The sequence below is a fragment of the Nomascus leucogenys genome, chromosome 8 (assembly GCF_006542625.1).
Source record: "Nomascus leucogenys isolate Asia chromosome 8, Asia_NLE_v1, whole genome shotgun sequence".
Taxonomy (NCBI): Eukaryota; Metazoa; Chordata; class Mammalia; order Primates; family Hylobatidae; genus Nomascus; species Nomascus leucogenys.
Genome location: NC_044388.1, coordinates 100158660 through 100178800, shown reverse-complemented (window position 1 = coordinate 100178800; position 20141 = coordinate 100158660). Strand labels below are relative to the sequence as shown.

The following is a 20141-nucleotide window of genomic DNA, read 5'->3' as shown; positions in this document are numbered from 1 at the left end:
TATATGATAAAAGTGGCATTGCTAATCAATACAAAAAGATAGATTATTCAATCAATAGTGTTGGGACAACCAGAGTCACCCAGAGAGAAAGAGCAGAATCCCTACCTCACATCTTCCACAAAAACAAATTCTAGAATGAAGAAAACCTGGGGGTACTTTACATTCGTACGGTAAAGAAGGCCTTTTAAAGTATGGATTTAAAAAAACTGAATCCAGCAATAAAAAGATCGATAAATTTAGCCACATAAAATTATTTTTAATTCTGCATACAAATAATATAAATAAAGTCAAAAGACACATATAGTATAGACATATCATATGTTATCAACAAAGGGCTGATATTAAGAGCTCCTACATATCAGGAAGAAAAAAAAACCAACCTAATTAAAAGATAGGCAAAGGATATAAACAAACAGTTCCCGGGAAAGGAAATGTAAATGATTCTTAGTCATATGAAAACATGGTCAACCTCTCCTGTAGTAGGAGAAATGAGATTACAGCTACGAGATATTATTTTATATCTAACAGATTGACAAAGATAAAAAGGTTCGATAACATGCTGTGTTGGCAAGAGTGTGGGAAACGCACATTCCCATTCATTGTGAGTGGGAGAGCAAATTGGTGCAACCTCCCTGAAGAGCGATTTGGCAATATCTAAGTAAATTCAAAATCCACATACCCTTTAACCCAGCATTTCCACTTCTAGGAATTTACCATACAAATACACTTGCACACGTGCAAATTGATGTATGAATGTGGATATGTGTTGCAGTTTTGCTTATAATAACAATAGATTGGAAACAGCCTAATTTCCTGTCCATAGGGGATGGTGAAATCAATTATGGAACATCCGTTCAGTGGAACACTATGCACCGGTTTAAAAGAAGGGAGCATTTTATATTTCCAGTATGGAGAAGTCTCTGTGATATGATAGTTAGGGGGCAGGGAGTGGGGAAGCAAGGTGCAGAAAAATGTGTCCAGTGCAATACCATTTTGTAAGGTTGGCCATAGTGGCTCACACCTGTAATCCCAGCACTTTGTGAGGCTGAGGCAGGAGGATTGCTTGAGCCCAGTTCAACACCAGCCTGACAAGTATGTCAAAACCCCGTTTCTACAAAAAATAGAAAAATTAGCCAGGCATGGTGGTGCACTTTCTGGTCCCAGCTACTAGGGAGGCTGAGGTGGGAGGATCGCTTGGAGCCTGGGAGGTGGAGGCTGCAGGGAGCCATGATCGTGTCACTGTAGTCCAGCCTGGGAGTACAGTGAGAGACTGTCTCAAAACAACAACAACAAAACACACACACACACACACACACACAAATACCATTTTGTAAAATATATTTTATGAACATGTCTTCACAGGCATACAATGTCTCTGGAAAGATGGGCAAGAAACAGGTAACAGAGCCTGCTTTTAGGTAAGGAACTAGGATGTTGGGCTGGGGAAACTGCATATTTTACACATACTGTGTGTATGTGGTAACCGCTCAGAAAAAAGAGAGAGAGAGAGAGAGAAGGAAATGTATATAACTCAGAAAAATCACCAAGAAAGCAAAAGAGTAAAAGTTTTCATCTGAGATCTGAGATTAAATGCCAGCTTCGATATTTTCTTGGACAAGTTATATCCGCTATCTAAACCTTAGTTTCCCCACCTGTAAAATGGGGACAAAAATATTGTCCACCTCAAGGATATACATGGGGAGGGGATGGGGAGAGACAGCAAGCGTGCAAAAGTGTCAGAAGGCTGACACTTGGTGAATCTAGGAAGGGCATGTATGAGATCATTGTACTATCGCGCATTTCTGGAATTTTGAAAAAAATTCAAAACAAAAAGTTTCCGCCGTCTCCCCCTCCTCCCCTGATTCCTGAGCCCTTTTTTCCAAGCACATTGTACTCCGGGCACCACCAGCCTAGCATAAAGCTGGGGTTGGAAGCCAGGTGACCTTGGTGAGGAGGCCACCCCAGCGTCACTGCAGGCCCCTTACCCCTCTCTGTGGGCGCGGGTGAAGAGGGTCCTGTTTCTGCTGGACACCCGCAGGTCGGAGGTTGAGGACCACTGCCCCTGGTTATGTCTTGCAGGGAGAGGACCCAGCTGTCCCCTCTGGGACTGGGAGGACAGACCCCCCGGGGGTGCCAATCCCCGCCCCCCGCCCACCGCGCGGGCTCTCTCCGCGGGGCCTGTGCCCGGACACGCAGGGAACCCCGGCCCTGGCACAGCCCCTATCAGATAAGGCCGCCTCCCCCGCGCTGGCAGCCCCGAGCCGGCGAGGAGTTTACGTAAGCTCGGTTGTTGATGGAAAAACAAAAGCAGCAACAGGCGTTTCCCGGCCTGCTCGCGGGGAGCCGCGGGCCCCAAACGCTGGCTCACCGCAAAGAGGACCCGTCCTGACAGCTCCCTGGAGGCTCGGGCTGAACTCCGGGGGTCCCATGTGTTGGAAGACCAGCTCTCAGGGGGCCACCCAAAGGCTCCCCGCACCCTAAGCCCAGGCCACCCTGCACGTGGGCCCAGCAAGCGGGAGGCAGTTAATGAGTGCTTGTTCTTAACCCTTCTCCTGCCAGCCCCAGCCGCACCGCCTGAGCACCCCCAACCCGCACCCCCAGCGCCCCTCCCCTCCGCGCCCTCCCAACCCCCTGGGGCCAGGCTCTGGCCCCACCCCCGCCCCGGGCTCAGAGCCCAGGGGACCCGGTCCAGGCATCCATCAGCAGCACTCCATGAATGCCTGCTGCGTGCCCGGCCCTGCTCAGGGGCGGCGGTGAGGGAGGGATGGGAACCAGGAAGGAATTGCGGACTGGGCCTGTGCTGAGAGAAAATTAGGGGAGAACTCCTCTATATACGGAGCCTGCTTTCCTCATTTAAAATTGAGGAAAGCTAGCTACTCAGGAGGCTGAGGTGGGAGGATCTCTTGAATCCGCGAGGCAGAGGCTGCAGTGAGCCGAGATCGAGCCTCTGCCCTCCAGCCTGGGGGACAAAGTGAGACTCTGTTTCAAACAAAAGAAAAAAGAAAAGGAGAGCTAAGGCAGACTTTCACAGAATTGTGGGACGAATGAAAGTGGAGGGAGGTGGATGGCCGGGGTTCAAATCCCAACTCCGCCAGCTGCATAACCTCCACCTTATATCTAAATCTCTTTATCTGTAAAAGGAGACTAATACTTGTACCAACCTCAAGTTTTGAGAATTAAGTACCAACCTCAAGTTTTGAGAATTAAGTGAGACATTTCGAAGATTCAAAGAGATAAACACTACACCCTTAAAATCATAACTAATGTCTGGCACAAAATATCCCACAGGACCACGTCGCCGTGGAATGTAAATATGTCATGGCCACCTGCCCTTTCTGTCTCAGCACAGACATGTGCCTTTCAGGGTGGCCTCGCGACCTCCCATCCTGAGTCCACTGGTCCAGTGGTCCAGTTATATTCCTTCACCAGTTCCCATCAACCCCCTCTTTTCTTCTTCTTCCTTTTTAGAGACAGGGCCTCAATCTGCCACCAGGCTAGAGCACAGTGGTGTAATCACAGCTCCCTGTAGCCTCGAAGTCCTACAAGTGATCCTCCTGCCTTGACCTCCTAAAACTCTGGGATTACAGGTGTGAGCCACCACACTCAGCCTCCCGTCAACCCACTTCTCTTGATAACCTCTCTTGCCTGTGGAACCATGTGTTCCCCACCAGCCTGGACACCTACTTTGTGCCAGGCCCAGTGCTGGCCCTGGGCACTCTGTGGTAAATCACATTTTGGTCCGGTCCTCTGGGGGTCCAAGTTCAGAGGGGTGGAGATACCTGTATATGGAGAGCCAGGACCGGTGAAAAACCCCAGTAGAATTTGGAATGACTAGAGGATGTTATAAGAATCACAAAGGATCGGCCGGGCGCGGTGGCTCATGCCTGTAATCCCAGCACTTTGGGAGGCTGAGGCGGGTGGATCATGAGGTCAGGAGATCGAGACCATCCTGGCTAACACAGTAAAACCCCTCTCTACTAAAAATACAAAAAAAAAAAAAAAAAAATAGCTGGGCATGTTGGGGGGCGCCTGTAGTCCCAGCTACTCAGGAGTCTGAGGCAGGAGAATCGCCTGAAGTGGGGAGATGGAGGTTGCAGTGAGCCAAGATCACACCACTGCACTCCAGCCTGGGCACCAGAGTGAGACTCTATCTTAAAAAAAAAAAAAAAAATAGGGATCACAAAGGATCACATGTGCACAGCGTTAGCAATCAGCCTGACACACAGTAGCACAGTAGGCATACCCCCAAACCATAATTGCCTAAAATCATGCCGTTTATTAATGGAAAGACCTAGAATGCTGACTCTGCCATTTACTTGCTGTGTAATCATGGACAAGACACTGTCTCTTTCTGGGCCTCAATTTTCCCCATTCATCCAAGGGAGATGCTAATATTAAATACTCATCTTAAGACTCTGATGAGAGTCGCCGGGCGCAGTGGCTCAAGCCTGTAATCCCAGCACTTTGGGAGGCTGAGGTGGGTGGATCACCTGAGGTTGGGAGCTCAAGACCAGCCTGACCAACACGGAGAAACTCCGTCTTTGCTAAAAATACAAAAATTAGCCGGGCATGGGGGCACATGCCTGTAATCCCAGCTACTCGGGAGGCTGAGGCAGGAGAATCACTTGAACCCGGGAGGCAGAGGTTGGGGTGAGCTGAGATTGAGCCACTGCACTCCAGCCTGGGCAACAAGAGAGAAATTCCATCTCAAAAAAAAAAAAAAAAAAAGACTCCGATGACAGTTGAAGTCAATGCACATGGAAGCATTTTCTGGACTCTTAGAGGGTTAATACTATCAGCAATGACCTAACCTATCAATGTCAGTGGGAGAATACAGCCTGGGATACAGGACCTGGCATCAGAATCCAGCCTGGACACCCCTTGTTTTGTGACCTATAGCAAATGGTGCAGCCTCAGTTTTCTTGTCTGTAGAGTGGGAATAACAATACCTACCTCCAAGGTCACCACAGGGAGCCAAAAAGATTGCAAAAATAAGGACAAATACTTGCTGCACGTATTCAATGGCAGGATGGGTTTTAAAGTATATGTGTGTGTGTATGTGTGTGTATATATATATATAGATTCACCTCCTGTCATTTTACAGTGGGGAAATTGAAGCAGAGACTTTAAGCAACTTGCCCGAGGTAACACAGCTGGACAACATTGCTGGGAAATAATCCTGGCTCTGGCTGACACTGGGGTCCAAGGTCCTAACCAGCCTGCGTCACTGCCTCCCCAGAACTTAGCAACAGCACATAGTCAGGCCTCAGCAAACAGTAGCAATCATTCTGTTTCTTTTAATATGTTGTGTTGATATCATCATGATCTTAATTACTCATCAATCCCTTCCCAGAGCAGGGCAAGCTGGAGCACTTTGAGGGCTGGCGCCAGGATCCTAAAATGCGGCCAGAGCTTTGTTTCCTCTTCACACCCAACCAGAGCCAGCCCATGGGACGGTGCGGGGGGCAGGTGGGTCCAGTGCTGGGGCTGGGTGCCCGCGTGAGCAGGAGTATCATGTGCCCCTCTTTGCCCAGTCTGGCGTTGGACACCCACCCAGCTCCTGGAGGGGGGCAGGGCCAGGAGGGGGAGGCAGGGGCAGACACTGGGCCTTTTGTGTCCTGCTCCCCACGCAGCCCAGCCCAGAAAGCCGTCCTCACCCCAGCCTCAGGCTGGGGGAAGGGTGCACAGGGCCCTCCTGGGAGAGGCAAGAATTCAGGCTGAAGTCAGGATTCCAGCCAAGACCCTGGCTCCACTGCTTTCTGGCCGAGTGTTCCTGGGCCAGTGCCCCTGCACTTCGGCCTGGCTTTCTTGTCTCTAAAATGAGGCATAAAGAGCTGGCCTTTGGTGCAGGTGGGGGTCAGGGGAGACAGGAAAGGAAAATATTGGTCCTGATGGGGCTGAGGGAAGCAGACAGGACAGGGGGGCCGCCACCCTTCTGTTAGGTGGAAATTGATTAGGGCTTTCACTCCCTCCTCAGGCAGGCTCAGCTCACCCCTCAGCTCCAACACACACCCCAACCTGCATCACACAAGCAGAAGCCACCCTGAACAGCTGTGTACACCTGAACAGTCATCACACGGACTCACACAAACCTTTGAACACAGACACACACATCTGAGTACACACACATCTGATTACACACACACACCGCTGATCACAGACGCACTCTCAGTCGGACATACGTGTACACATCCCCGTAAAAATATACACAAACACACATGTCTCAACACATACAGACGCTCCCACACTAACACCACAGCACAGCCACACTCAGATTCACTGACAGCAGCACACATCACAGACCTCCACCCAGCCCCACCGCAGCCCCACCCCCACTCATCACACGCCATACACAGGGTCCAGTCCTCAGGTGGCCCCGCGGGCAGAGTGAGCCCTGGGGGCACCCAGGATGGCGGTCTGGAGCTGCACAACCCTCACCTCTTCCATACTGGAGGACCCTCTCAGGCTTGAGCCCAACACCCCTGCCCAGAAGCCCGAGGAATGAGGCTAAGGGAGAGGAGGACCCTGGGGGACCCACGGCGTGCCAATGCCTGTGCCGTGAGCTGCCATCTGCCTAATGCAGTACGCGGCACACGTGAGGGTTCAAAAGCGTCACTCCCAGTTTTAGAGCCCAGGAAAGCGTCCAGAGCCCGAAACAGCTCTCCGGAGTCCCCGACACCCCTCCCTGCGGGGTATTTCCTCCGCGAAGACCCCACCCAGCCTGGTGAGGACTAGAGTTGAGAGACCAGGGGCGATGCCGCGGTGCCCCGCCAGGGGGCGCCCTCGTCCGGCCCCTGCGGCGGCTCTGCAGCCCCAGACCCGGCGTCCCAGCTCCGACGGCCGCGGTGCCCGGGCCGGCTCCCCCGGGACCGTGCCTCGGTCCGGGCGGGGGGCGCCCCCGCAGGATGTCTGCTCTGCCCACCTCGCCGGATCCGACCTTGGCTCCGGCTTCCGCCCCCCCTCTCCCCAGTCCCCAGGGACCTCCTCTGACAGCTCCAGGCCCGCGGCCACCCCCCTGCCCGGAACCGTCCCAAGCCCACCCCTACCCCAAGCTCTGAGAACCACTGCTGCAGTCCCAGAGTGGGAGCCCTCCCTCGCCTCTTTTCAAGGGGCAAGCACGCTAGAGGTGCCTGAACGGAAAGACAAGAGCTGAATAAATAGCAACAGCTCCCAGTAACGGAGCACTGCGATGAGCCAGACACTCTGCTAAACGCTATGGCTGCGTGAGTTACACCATTCAACGTTCACGAAACCCTAAGAAGTAGGTGTCGTCACTACCCCTGTTACACAGACGGCAAATCCTGGAAGCTCAGAGAGGTTCAGTACTTTGCCCAGGATCCCACAGCCATAAGTGGCAGGACAGAATCCAGCACCCAACCCCTAAGGACTAGACTCTCAACCATAGTGAACGCTCATGCTAACATTTACCCTCTCCAGGACTTAGGAACTATTTATGAGGGACTCACCCGGGCCAGGAGTAATATGAAGATGGAGAGGCTGAGTCATGGAGCTTACAGTAGCAGGAAAGAGAGGGTGTAAAATACTTTCAAAACAAGCACCCACAGATTCATACTGAACCGGGCAGTCACAGGCCAGCCCCATGTGGCCCTGTTGGTGTTGGGGTAGGGATGTGGGGAGAATAGACAACTACAGTTGGTTTATTCCCTCTTCCTCCATCTAGCCAGATGTCCCATTACCTGGTGGCTTTAGGAGCCCCCTCACATCCACCCCTGCCCCCTCCAGCCCTGCATGGTGAGAATGGTGGAAGTGACAGCAGAGAAGGTTCCAGAGAGGAGGGGACATTTGAGCAGGAGTTTTTGAGAAGACCCTCAGGCAGAGAGCCCACCCAGCACGCAAAGGACTGGTGAGTTTGGTGCACCTGGCTGGCTTTGAGCTCAAAGATGGGTAGGTAGGTCCCAAGTCCTGCACCAGAGAAGTGAGCAGGGACTAACTTGTGACCAAGCCTCAAATGCCAGCTTGAGGATACGCTTGCTCAGGATAGCTGGGAAATTCAAAGAAGAGAAGCACTGGGTAAGTGTCCCAGGTCCCTTTCATGCCTCCTCCATCTGACTGGGAGCCCCTTGAGGGGAAAGACCAGGCCAGCACTTGGATGTCTCAAAGCCATCAAAAACTCAGCAAATCTAAAGCACAAATCCCCGATCATCTTCCCCCTTCCTCTTCCTGATGACTTTCCTCATTGCAGTGAAGGGCCACAGCATCCACCTGGTTATGATCCTGATCCCTGCTGGCTCTCCCTCCCCCCATAGCTGGTCCATTCCCTCTGCCTCCACCTAGCCAGATGTCCCATTACCTGGCAGCTTTAAGAGGCCCCTCACATCCACCCCCTGCCTCCTCCTCCCCTGCCTTCATTTCTAGCTTCCTGGTGCTCTTGGAATTGAGACCCAGACATGCTGCCTGGAAAGCCCCTAGCTGTGTCCTCAGCCCCACCTCCCACCACCTTGGCCCTTGCTCTGAGAGCTCCAGCCACACTGGCCACCTTTTAGTGCTGTGGACCTCTGGGCCTCAGGGCCTTTGCACATACTATTACTCCTTTCTCCCCTCCTCCCACTTGCGAGTTAATTTCCATACACTTAGCTGGTCTCTTACTGATGATTTTCTCCAAGAAGCTCTCCTTTTCCTTGCCCGTGTATACGCTCTCATGGTCTCACATAGGCCACATCACAAACATCAGTAAGTACTTTTGAGGTTGTTTGGCATTTGTCTCCCTTGGTAGATTCTGAGCTCCATGAAGACAGGGACCACCGTATTCGCTCATGACCCCACTGCCCAGCAGAGGGCCTGGCACTCACTAAGTGTCCTTCAGCCAGACAACCCCCTCTCTGCTGCATCCCGGCTAGGTGCCCATAAGTAAGCCCCTTCCCTTCTTTGAGCTTACCCTGCTCATCCCTAAGATGAAGGATGTGCCTGTCAGAATCCCTGAGGGACTTATAAAAAATGCACAGGTCATCGCCATCAATCATCATCATCAAGTTGGAACCAGGGAGTGGGTGGAGTATAGAGGTTACAAGAGTGAGTGGATGTTGGCCAGGCACGGTGGCTCACGCCTGTAACCACAGGACTTTGGGAGGCTGAGGTGGGCGGATCACAAGGTCAGGAGTTCAAGACCAGCCTGGCCAACACAGTGAAACCCCGTCTCTACTAAAAATACAAAAAACTAGCCGGGTGTGGTGGCAGGCACCTGTAATCCCCAGCTACTCGGGAGGCTGAGGCAGGAGAATCACTTGAACCCGGGAGGCGGAGGTTGCAGTGAGCCAAGATCGCACCACTGCACTCCAGCCTGGGTGACAGAGCTAGACTAAGTCTCAAAAAAAAAAAAAAAAAGACTGAGTGAATGTTGATAACTGGAAGCTGAGCAGGGAGTACATGGAGGTTCGTTGTACCCTTCTGTTTACTTTGTATATGTTTGAAATTTTCCACGATAACAAGTTTTTTATAAGACACACCAGCCTGGGATCCTCCCCAGGAAGTGGTGGCGAGCCAGCAAGGGAATGTGGAAATGCCGCCGGAGTGGTTCTGACGAGCTGCTCCGGCCAGAGGCTCTTCTAGGCTGCTTCCAGCTCCAAAGAATTGGCAGTGATTCTCTTTCTCCTGTCCACATGGGTGCTGTTCACTAGCGGAAAAATACCACACCCTGAGCATGTGCTTCTGCCCTCTCCCCAAGTCCCTCCCCCCGACTCAAATACTTCTGGGTCAATTGCCTCCTCTTCCAACTCAAAAAGTACCCCCAAACCCCAGTCTGTGTTGGCAGCCTCTTCTAGACTCCTTGACTTCTTGAACGCCCAGTCCCAGCTGCCCTCGCACCTGGTCTGCATCTGCCAGCCCCTAGCAGGGATCGCAATTGCCTAGGTACCCCTAGCCACCATGCCTGGCACCAGGGACGAATTGACTCATGCTGGCTGAATTCAATTGAATTGCCATGGAAATGTCTCTGTGGCCCCTGAACTGTGTGATCCTGTGCAAGTGGCTTCTCCTTGGCTTCCTTCTGTGTGAAACGAAGTGCTCATCCCTGCCTCCCAGAGGCAAGGATTCAATGAGATAATGACTGTAAGAATGCATCGCCAGTTGCAGAGTGTTACATAGGACTTTCACCACTTGCAGAACGAGACTCTCCAACCTTGGGCTCCCATAATTCCCAGGCTTCCTTCCTGCTGGACAGTAGCTGGCTATTGTACCTGTCTCCCAGAGAGCCTGGGAGCCAGAGGGAAGGGCTGTTGGCCAAATCATCTCCACATCACCAGTCTTGGGTGCCCAGCACTGGGTTGAGGAGAGAGGGAGGGACCAAGAGTAAAAAGGAAGGTATAAAGGGCCTGCTGGCAGGCCGGGAGCAGTGGCTCACGCCTGTGATCCCAACATTTTGGGAGGCTGAGGCAGGCAGATCACTTGAGGTCAGGGGTTTGAGACCAGCCCAGCCAAAATGGTGAAATTCCATCTCTACTAAAAATACAGAAATTAGCCAGGTGTGGTGGTGCATGCCTGTAATCCCAGCTACTGGGGAGGCTGAGGCAGGAGAATTGCTTGAACCTGGGAGGCGGAGGTTGCAGTGAGCCGAGGTCACACCACACAGAGTCCCCAGGAGCCAAAGAGCCCACAGTGGCCCTCCCTGGGGCAGCGGCTGGCAGGTGTAGCCTGGAGTTGTCCATCCTTGCCAGCAGGTCATGCAGCCCACAGCAACAAACACTGCTCTCCAGGAAGCCAGTGCTGCCACATGGGACGCCAGCATAAGTACAGGGAGGAGAGGGGTCCTGTCACCCAAGGAAGAGCAGGGGAGTCCTGCTGGACCTCCAGGCCCCTGGTCTCATCACGTTCCCCAGCCTTAGATAAGGCCCCCTGTGAGCTGAGTTTCACCAGCCTCTCCAGGGCATCCCTGGCCGGGAAGCTGCCCTCCACTCCTGAGCCTGCGGCACATCCTCTTGCCTGTGACCTGGGCTGCTCCTCAGCCAGGAATCCTCCCTGGCTCCCTTCTCCATCTGATCACCTTCTGTTCATTCAAGAGCCCAACCTAACCCATCTCCTCCTTTGACTCTCTTTCAACTTTGAGACAATTCCTCACACCATCACTGTGGCCCCCCTGGGAGTTAGTCACACCATGAATAAAGCAGGTACATAGGCTTTCGCTGAATCCCCACAGCACCCTGCAAGTGAACACCATTGGTCCCATTTTACAGATTATGAGACTGAGATTCAGAGTGGCTGAGTATCTTGCCAAAACTTTCAGAGCAGAGAAGAGTGCGAAGGTCTCTTCCCTCTGCTCCAGACCTGCACACCCTGGAGGAAGGGAGACTTGGCAGGGTGGGGTAGGGCTAGGATGGAGACCCCAGCCCCTGAAGACCGCCTAATGCCAGGCCTGGGTGTGGCTCTCAAGAACAAGGTGTCTCTCCGTATCCATAGAGGGTTGGGTGGCCCCCAATCCCCACTGCAGTCAGCATGCGGGGAGGTTTGGATAGGTCCCCAGAGCTGCAGGTGGCTGTGGTAACAGTACTGTCTCCCTCCCTCCCATCAAGGTGGACAGAGCTGGCCTACCAGCCCCAGCACCTGCCTCCCCTCACCTGCTGTCACTCAGTCTGGGTTGCTGCTGATTTATCTGTCTGGCTTTTTTTTTTTTTTTTTTTGAGACCTAGTCTTGCTCTGTCACCAGGCTGGAGTGCAGTGGCGCGATCTCGGCTCATTGCAACCTCTGCCTCCTGGGTTCAAGCGATTCTCCTGCCTCAGCCTCCCGAGTAGCTGAGACTACAGGCACATGTCACCACGCCCAGCTAATTTTTGTTATTTTTAGTAGAGATGGGGTTTCACCATGTTGGCCTCGATGGTCTCTATCTCCTGACCTCGTGATCCACCCACCTCGGCCTCCCAAAGCGCTGGGATTACAGGCGTGAGCCACCGCACTCCACCTCTGCCTGGCTTTTGAGCTCACCTCTCCCTCTCCTTCAGTGTCTCTCCTTCCCAGCCGCACAGGAGTCATCTCTGTTTCTCCTGCTGTCTCTCAGTCTTGGTCTCTCTCAGCCTCTGAGACTGTCCCAGGGTCTCCCTTTACCAAGTCTTCCTTCTCAATCTCAATCTTTCTGTGTCTCACCATCTCTCCCGTGTCTCTGCCACTCTCTTCATCTCTGTCTCCATCCCTGTGGGTCTCTGCCTCATCACTGTCTGTGTTGCTGTTTTATTCCCTTCCTCTCTCTCCTGGTCTATTGCCTTTCTGCCTCTCTTTCTGCCTATGTCTCTCTCTCTCTCTGCCTCTGTGTCTCTGTCACTGTCCCTTTCTGTCTCCCAGTCTCTGTTCCTGTCTCTGGTCCTATCTTCCCAAATCTGTGTGTGTCTTAGTCTCTGAGCCTGGGGAGAGTATTGCCCCATCAAAGGTGCCCCAACCCCTGGCCCAACAGCAACCCTGGCTTCTCAATGTGCTCTTATGCAGGGGTGGGGGACCCCCGGGCATCATTCCAGGGCCCTCTCCAACTGGGTGCCAGTGCTGACAGACAAGATAGGAATCAGACTCAGCTTTGTTGGGGCCTGAGCAAGGGGCACAGCGGGCTACGCTGGGGAGTCTGGGTGCCTGTGAGCATCTGCATGTGTGTACACCCGGGTTTATGAGCGGGTCTCCCTGTGTGGGGTGGTCTGGGTGTCTGTTTAGGTAGATCGGTGAGCGTCTGGGCCTGTTTACGTCTGTCTGCGAGCATCTGTGTGTGTGTGGCATTGTGTAGTGCTGTCTGGGTGTGAGGACCTTAGCCTGTGGGTCTATCCATCCGTGAATGCCTCAAGAATGTGCATGCGTGCGTATGTGTCTGTGGGCACCCGTATGAGTTGCTGGGGGTAACTGGCGTCATGGTGTCTGTCTGTCTGCAGTCCAGGCCCTCTGCTTGCATTCCCTCACAGAGTCATCAATGGGAGACAGATTCCATGACCCCATCTGGCAGGTAGAAAAGTTGAGGTTCTTAACCCCCTTGCTTGAATGGGTGAGTATGGACACGTGTCTGCTTGAGGGTAAGAGCCTTGGATCTGAGGGCACAGATCTGGCTGAAAGCTTGGCTCTTCCACCACTAGCTGTAAGTAGGCTAATCTTGCTAAGTCTCCTGAATTCATTCAGCAAAAAAATGTGTCGATCAAAAACAGATTTTTTAAAATAGGAGCTATCTTGGGAGGGATTGAAGGAAGGGCCTTAAGGGAGACTTCTGGGTGCTGAAAGTGTCCTATACCTTGATTTGAGTGGTAGTTAAATGGGTGTGTTCATTTGAAAGACATTAATCAGGCTGTTTATTACAGATGTGTGTACACTGTATATGCAATATAAAAGTTTACAAAAATTTTAATGGGCTCCTACTGTTTGCCAGACATTATAGCAATAACAATAGTTTTTGTTTGTGTGTGTGTGTGTGTGTGTGTGTACGCAATGTGTTTGGGGTTTTTAAAAAACATTTCAGAAAGTGAGTCAGTCTGGGCTTGAAGCACATTCAGCCCATTCCTGCCCCACTCCCTCCCTCCACCCTGTCCCAACAATGATGGCAGAGGGAGGAGGAGAGAGAGACCTCAGTCCTGGCTGGATGGTTCCTCTGCCCACTCTTGCCTGGCTGTTTCTGCCTCAAGGTGGCCATGATTTTCCATCTGGATGATCAAGTTGGTGGGCCATTGCAGGGGCATTTGGGTGGGTAACTGCTGACATCCAATGAAACTGGTAGCAGAGTACTCTGAAGCAGGGCTCACAGTGAGAAATGAGGGGTGTCAGATGTCCGGGGGACAGACACCACACCTGCTTGGCACATTCAGCAATGCCAGAGGATGCCTGGATACACACATTCCTGCTCTCCACCTGTGGAGTCCTCACATCACCTGTCTGTCATTCACTACAATGCATCAAGCCCTTCTCTATGTCAGACCTTCTGCTGGGCCCTTCAACACATCTTACCTTTTGCCCCCACTACAACTGCCATGCAAGGGCTATTCATGACCTTCAGCTCATAGCTGAGGAAACTGATGCCCAATGAAGTGAAATGACTTCCTTCAGCTCACCTTGCTCAATAGTGGGAATGCCAACCTCATTCGACCTGGCTCCAACCCTCCCTCCTCTCTGGGTGTGTCTTTTCTCTGGGTTTCTGAGGTTCGCTGAAACTTTAGGAAAGGAATGGAATTCATTTGCTTTTGCCCTCTCTAGCGATCTTGAAATTTTGTGTCATTAGGAAAACTGGAGCTTAAGCTGCCCTTTGTTAACTGCATTCACTCCTCAAAGGGAAAAGCTGCAGGTTTTTCAGGAGGCCTCCCTCATCGCCTGACATGCCTTCCTTCCAGCCCAGCCAGGAGCAGAAAAGGGCCTCTGACCTCTGCATCACAAGCATCTGGCAGGGTGTGCTCACTAAATATTTGAATGAATGAATGAATGAGTGAAAGAATGAATGAATGAATGCGACTTTGCATATCCTCCACTTGAGCACATATCACACCCTGTTAAGATATCTTTTGTCTGTCCTGTGTCACCATTCTGATTCCTTGAGAGCAGGAACTGGATCTTTGTCTCTGCATCTCTGTAATCCGTCCAAAGCCTGGCACAAGACAGGAGCCCCAGGAATATCTGATGAATATGTGAAGACCTAGAATTTATCTGTGGGCCTCAGTAAAACTCTTAGGTCCTGTGAATTTCACACCCAACCAAACGGCAGCAGCCCCAAGTAGTTTCGATAAGTGGTTTTATTACTGGTTAGATTTTACAAATTCTGATATTCGAACAGACTTCCACCTTAAAATTCTAAAACAACAAAGCGACCGTTGGAGGGGGTTTGATTTTTCCTTTTTTTTTTCTTTTTTTCTTTTTAGGACTATTCAAAGTAACAAACTTTTTTTGTTGTTTTTTGTTTTTTACATTTTTGCTCTGGTCATAAATATACAGAGAAAAAGAGGGAGAGAAAAATGAACAAGTCATCCAAAGTATGGAGATAAAACAGTATTCCTAAGGCACGTGGCAGTCTTTGAAAATACAGAAGCTCTAGCCAACTTAAATTATTTGTTGTTTTTCCTCGCTCAGTCCACAAAACTGTACAGTGACACAAATGTTGTGTTGCAGGTAGATCTTCCAAGTTGTTCCTCAGTCCACACCAATGCATTAGCCGGGCGCACACTTCTTTTTTTTTTCCTCTGTTTCCAGGCGAGATCCTAAAATGTGGTTAGTTAATTGCTCAAAGCCTCTATTTTAAAATACACTTGGAATTCAACTAAAGATAATTTCTTTTTTAAAGAAATTGTGGGGTGGGGGGGTGCAAGTCATTAGAAAAGGTTGGTAAGAGTCGTTTGTGAGGGGCTGTGAGGCTCATGACCCTCCAGGTTGCCAGGCACAGAAGTTAAGACGGACGTCACAGTTGGCAGGGTGGGGCTAGTCAAGTCTGTCAGGGTGGTGGGCGTGCTGGAGGGGCTGAGCGAAGCGTTGGAGAGCTCCGAGGCCGGGCCCGATGGCGTCCCTGTCTGCAGCGCCGCGTCTGTCGACTTGTCCACACCCGTGTTTTCCTGCCGTAAGAGGTTGCGCCTGAACTTGGCTCGGGCGTTCTGGAACCAGACCTGTGGGGGATGACAGGGAAGGGCTGGTGAGCGGAAGGCAGGCAGAGCATCCCCCCGACTGCTTCACTCAGAGCTCTGCTGCCTCTGGGGACACTGATCTGCGTTTTGCCAAGAGGATCCAAAAAGTCAGGTTGGCAATATTTTGCTTTTTCGGTTTTTTTGGTTTTGTTTTTGTTTGGAGACAGGGTCTGGCTTGCTCCCCCAGGCTGAAGTGCAGTGACACAATCTCGACTCACTGCAGCTTCTAACTCCTGGGCTCAAGCAATCCTCCCGCCTCAGCCTCCTGGGTAGATAGGTGAGCACCACCGGCCCCGCTAACTTTTTAAGTTATTTTTTGTAGAGACGGGGTCTTGCAACGTTGCCCAGGCTGGTCTCAAACTCCAGGCTTCAAGTGATCCTCCTGCCTCAGCCTCCTAAAGGGTTGGGATTACAGGTGTGAGCCACTGCACCCGGCCAATATTTTGCTCTTAATAAAATAAAACAAAAATTTCACTCTATCTAATGGGCTACGGCTGGGCTTCTCTTTCTGATAGGAGGTTCCAGAGCTGAGCTGTACTCCTGAATATCACAGCCACAAGCCACAAGCCACATATGGCTGCTGAGCACTTAAAACGGCATTAGCCCAAATTCAACCAGTCTGCAGGTGAAAACACACAACCTATCTGAAGGCTGAATATGAAAAAAAAAAGCAGGTAGAATATCTCAATAATTTTTATATTGATTACATGTCGAAATGATAATATACTGAGTTAAACAAAATACATTATTAAAATTAATTTTACTTTTACTTGTCTCTCTTCATTTCTTCAAGGAGGCTACTAGGACATTTAAAACTTAAAATTAAATATGTGCCTCATGTTGCATTTCTATCAGACACACCAAACACACACAACAGACAAATCTTGATCCTTTTCCTAATGGTTCTTTGAGACATTCCTTTTTTTTTTTTTCTTTTTCCTTTTTTGGCAGTTGCCTTTCAGCAGACAATAAACCCCACAAGTTCTTGTTGGTAAAATGTTTCAAATGTTTTGTGGTCAGTAAGTCTGGGAATGGGATAAAGAACACATGAGAATCAGGCAATAATAATGAGTTACTAAGAGGAAGTGAAAGACACGGATCCTATCCCCATCATCGGTTGGAGAAGCCACCAGGTACCCTGGGCCACTGGGCCTCAGGTCTCAGGGTGGAGGTGAGTGGAGGTAGGCAGCGTGGGAACAGCAGCCAAATTAAAGTGAGGCCAGGGAAGTTGAAACCTGCAGAGTCTCTCTCCCGACCTGCTGCATCCCGTATCGACTTATGAGGGACGTGCGGCAGGGCGCAGAGCTGGGGCTGAGCTCTGTGTGAAAAGAATGTCAGTGAGAGTGGCTGGGCGCGGTGGCTCACGCTTGTAATCCCAGCACTCTGGGAGGCCAAGGCGGGCGGATCACGAGGTCAGGAGATCGAGACCACGGTGAAACTCCGTCTCTACTAAAAATACAAAAAAAATTAGCCGGGCGTGGTGGTGGGCGCCTGTAGTCCCAGCTACTCGGAGAGGCTGAGGCAGGAGAATGGCGTGAACCCGGGAGGCAGAGCTTGCAGTGAGCCGAGATTGCGCCACACTCCAGCCTGGGCGACAGAGCAAGACTCCGTCTCAAAAAAAAAAAAAAAAAAAAAAGAATGTCAGTGAGAGAACATGGGTTTACTTTCATTTTTCCTTGGACACAGACACACACGCGTCCACTCCCATATCTTTGCGTACACGCCTGTATGCATTCAGGAAGACAAAGAAATTCATCTAAAGCCAGGCACGGTGGCTCAAGCCTGTAATCCCAGCACTTTGGGAGGCCGAGGCAGGTGGATCACTTGAGGTCAGCAGTTTGAGACCAGCCTGTCCAACATGTTGAAACCCCATCTCTACTAAAAATATAAAAAATTAGCTGGGTGTGATGGTGCGCTCCTGTAATCTCAACTACTCGGGAGGCTGAGACAGAAGAACTGCTTGAACCCGGGAGGCGGAGGATGCAGTGAGCCAAGATCCCACCACTGCACTCTAGCCTGGGCCACAGAGCAAGACTCCATCTCAAAAAAAAAAAAAAAAAAAAGAAAAATGAAATTCATCTACATAGCCAGCACCCAAGTACAACCACCCACCTAACAGCACAAATACAGGGACCGGCTGTACCCAGAGGTCCATGCGGTGCTTTGGGAGGGGCTTAGGAAATCCAGGCCACTGTTGGGGGGTTGAACCTTCCAAGGAAAAAGGCCCGAAAGGCAGGGCCCCTTCACTTCCCTTTGCGTGAGGAAAACACCCGCCAGAAGCCTCCCCATAAAACAAAGGGCCTCAGGGCACTCTGCAGATTCTGGGGTGTCCAGTTGCGCATTTCCAGATGTCCTGCATCTGCCTGTCTTCCCAGTGTCTCCAGCAGGAGAGGGAGGGCTGACTCCTGGCCCCACACACCCCTTGGGACCACCCCGGCTGCAGGGGCCTGTGGCCTCAAACCCCCGTTTCTGGTGGCGTAACACAATTTGGGCTCAATTAAAAGCACATCCACAAGAATCTCGGAGTAAAGCGAGAGATCCAGACCCTGTGAAGTGGAGAAACCAAGCTCCCTCCTCAGTGCTGGACCTTCCCAGGAAGAAGGCACATTTTCCCTGGCTCTCTGCCCAAAGAAAGCCCATCACCCCTTCTGGGGGCTGGCAAATAAGTACAGTGCTTCTCAGACCACCCTCGACATGCTTTCCCTGGGGTTGGGGGGGTCCTTCCCTTTCCCAGCCAGCAGAAATCTGTAGGGGAGAGACTGTGTCCTGGTGGCCTAAGGAATAGCTGATGAAGGAAATGGATGGGGAAAGCCCCCAGAGGCCCTCAGAGAGAGGAAGTGACTTCTCCAAAGTCATGCAGATTGGGGTGGAGAAGGCCGGAGCCTTGGTGCTGCTGCCTTGCCACTGTCCTGGCCTGTGTGTGTGTGTGACCCCTGAGCAGCCCGTGCTCTATGCATCTATCTGACTCTCGGAGCAGTAGCTGGAGCAGGGAGCCTGGGTCGAGGGTGGAGGGCGCTTTGCCGGGTGCTCATTTGCTCATCCAACTGGGGCTCCAAGACCTCGGGCAGGGCTGGACCCAGTTAGTTGCTGGCTGTTTGCTATTTCTCAGGCTGTTGCCCCTAACAGTGGGCTTGTAAACAATGACACCATCGCCCACAACTGCCTTCTCTGCTTTCCAGAGCTGAGGCGCTGGGAATCTGGTAGATGAAAATTCAACAACTTCATTAAAAGCCAGGCTGCTCTGGGGTTGTGTGGGGTTTGTGCTTCATGTTAAGTCAGGGTTTCACTAGAATTCTCTCCTAGGTATTTCAACAAGTCCACTCCTGAGGGGTTGATGGGGGAATGGACCCTGTCTATGCTATCTTCATGGCCCCCGGCACATGGCAGAGACTGGCAGAGATTAAGAAACACTAATATGTATTCATAGGAATGGCCGACATGTATGGACCTTTTACTATGTGCCAGGCCCCATGCCACCCTCCAGCATGCACTGCCACAGGTTATTCCCATGAAAAGCCAAGTAGGTGGGTTTGATTATTATTATTCCCATTTTATAGATTTGTTTATTTACTTTTTTTTTTTTTGAGACAGTCTTGCTCTGTCACTCAGACTGGAGTGCAGTGGCACGGTCTCGGCTCATTTCAACCTCTGCCTCCCAGGTTCAAATGATTCGCTCCTGCCTCAGTCTCCTGAGTGGCTGGGATTACAGGCACATGCCACCACACCTGACCAATTTTTTTTTTTTTTTTTTGAGACGGAGTCTTGCTCTGTTGCCCCCAAGCTGGAGTGCAGTGGTGTGATCTCGGCTCACTGCAATCTCCACCTCCCGAGTTCAAGCGATTCTCCTGCCTCAGCCTCCCAAGTAGCTGGGATTACAGGCACCCGCCACCATGCCCAGCTAATTTTTTTTTTGTATTTTTAGTACAGACGGAGTTTTACCATGTTGGCCAGGCTGATCTTGAACTCCTGACCTCAGGTGATCCGTCCGCCTCAGCCTCCCAAAGTTCTGGGATTATAGGTGTGAGCCACCACGCCTGCCCTCACTGTATAGATCTAAAAACCAGAGTGGGTCAGAGTGGTAAAACCACTTGCCAAAGGTCACACAGAGGGCAACCTGAGACTGGAATCCAGGACCCTTTGCCCTAAAAGAGTCCATCCTCTCCCCGCCACATGGTCCTGAGGGAGGTAGCAAGTCCATGAATGCGTGAATAAATGGATGAAGAAACAGAGAAGCAATTATGGTGCAGTGGAAAGAGCAGCTTCCAGTCCTGGGACTGCCATGTGACCTCGGGTTTGTCCCTCACCTCTGGACTGGCCTCAGTTTCCTCACTTGTACAACAGGAGGGTTAGACCACATCATATGATCTCTATGGCTCTCAAGGTTCTGACAGGCTGGGATTCTTAGGCAGCTGCAAGCAACAAGGTGCAATCTGCCCCACCCACTCATCTTCTGAAACTGACAGGCCTCTCTTTTCACATGCCTCAAGTTCTCTGGACAGTGTGTCTGGGACAACAAGGCCAAGTTCAGACAGAGAATCATCAGGACACAACTAACACCAGGCCAGGGGTGCCCC

General features: G+C 51.4%; 1 protein-coding gene across 3 annotated transcripts in view; it reads right to left on the bottom strand.

Annotated features, from left to right (window-relative positions):
- Positions 1-14670: 14670 nt before the first annotated feature.
- The window catches only part of LHX2 (LIM homeobox 2), a 34010-nt gene continuing 28539 nt past the window's right edge, over positions 14671-20141 (bottom strand). For 2 of the 3 annotated variants that reach the window (XM_030817798.1, XM_003264113.4), the window contains exon 5: positions 14671-15549. In XM_030817798.1, the coding sequence (XP_030673658.1) occupies positions 15262-15549 (288 nt within the window). In that variant the 3' untranslated portion in view covers positions 14671-15261. The remainder of the gene's footprint in view (positions 15550-20141) is intronic. The other variant, XM_030817799.1, reaches the window with a different exon arrangement.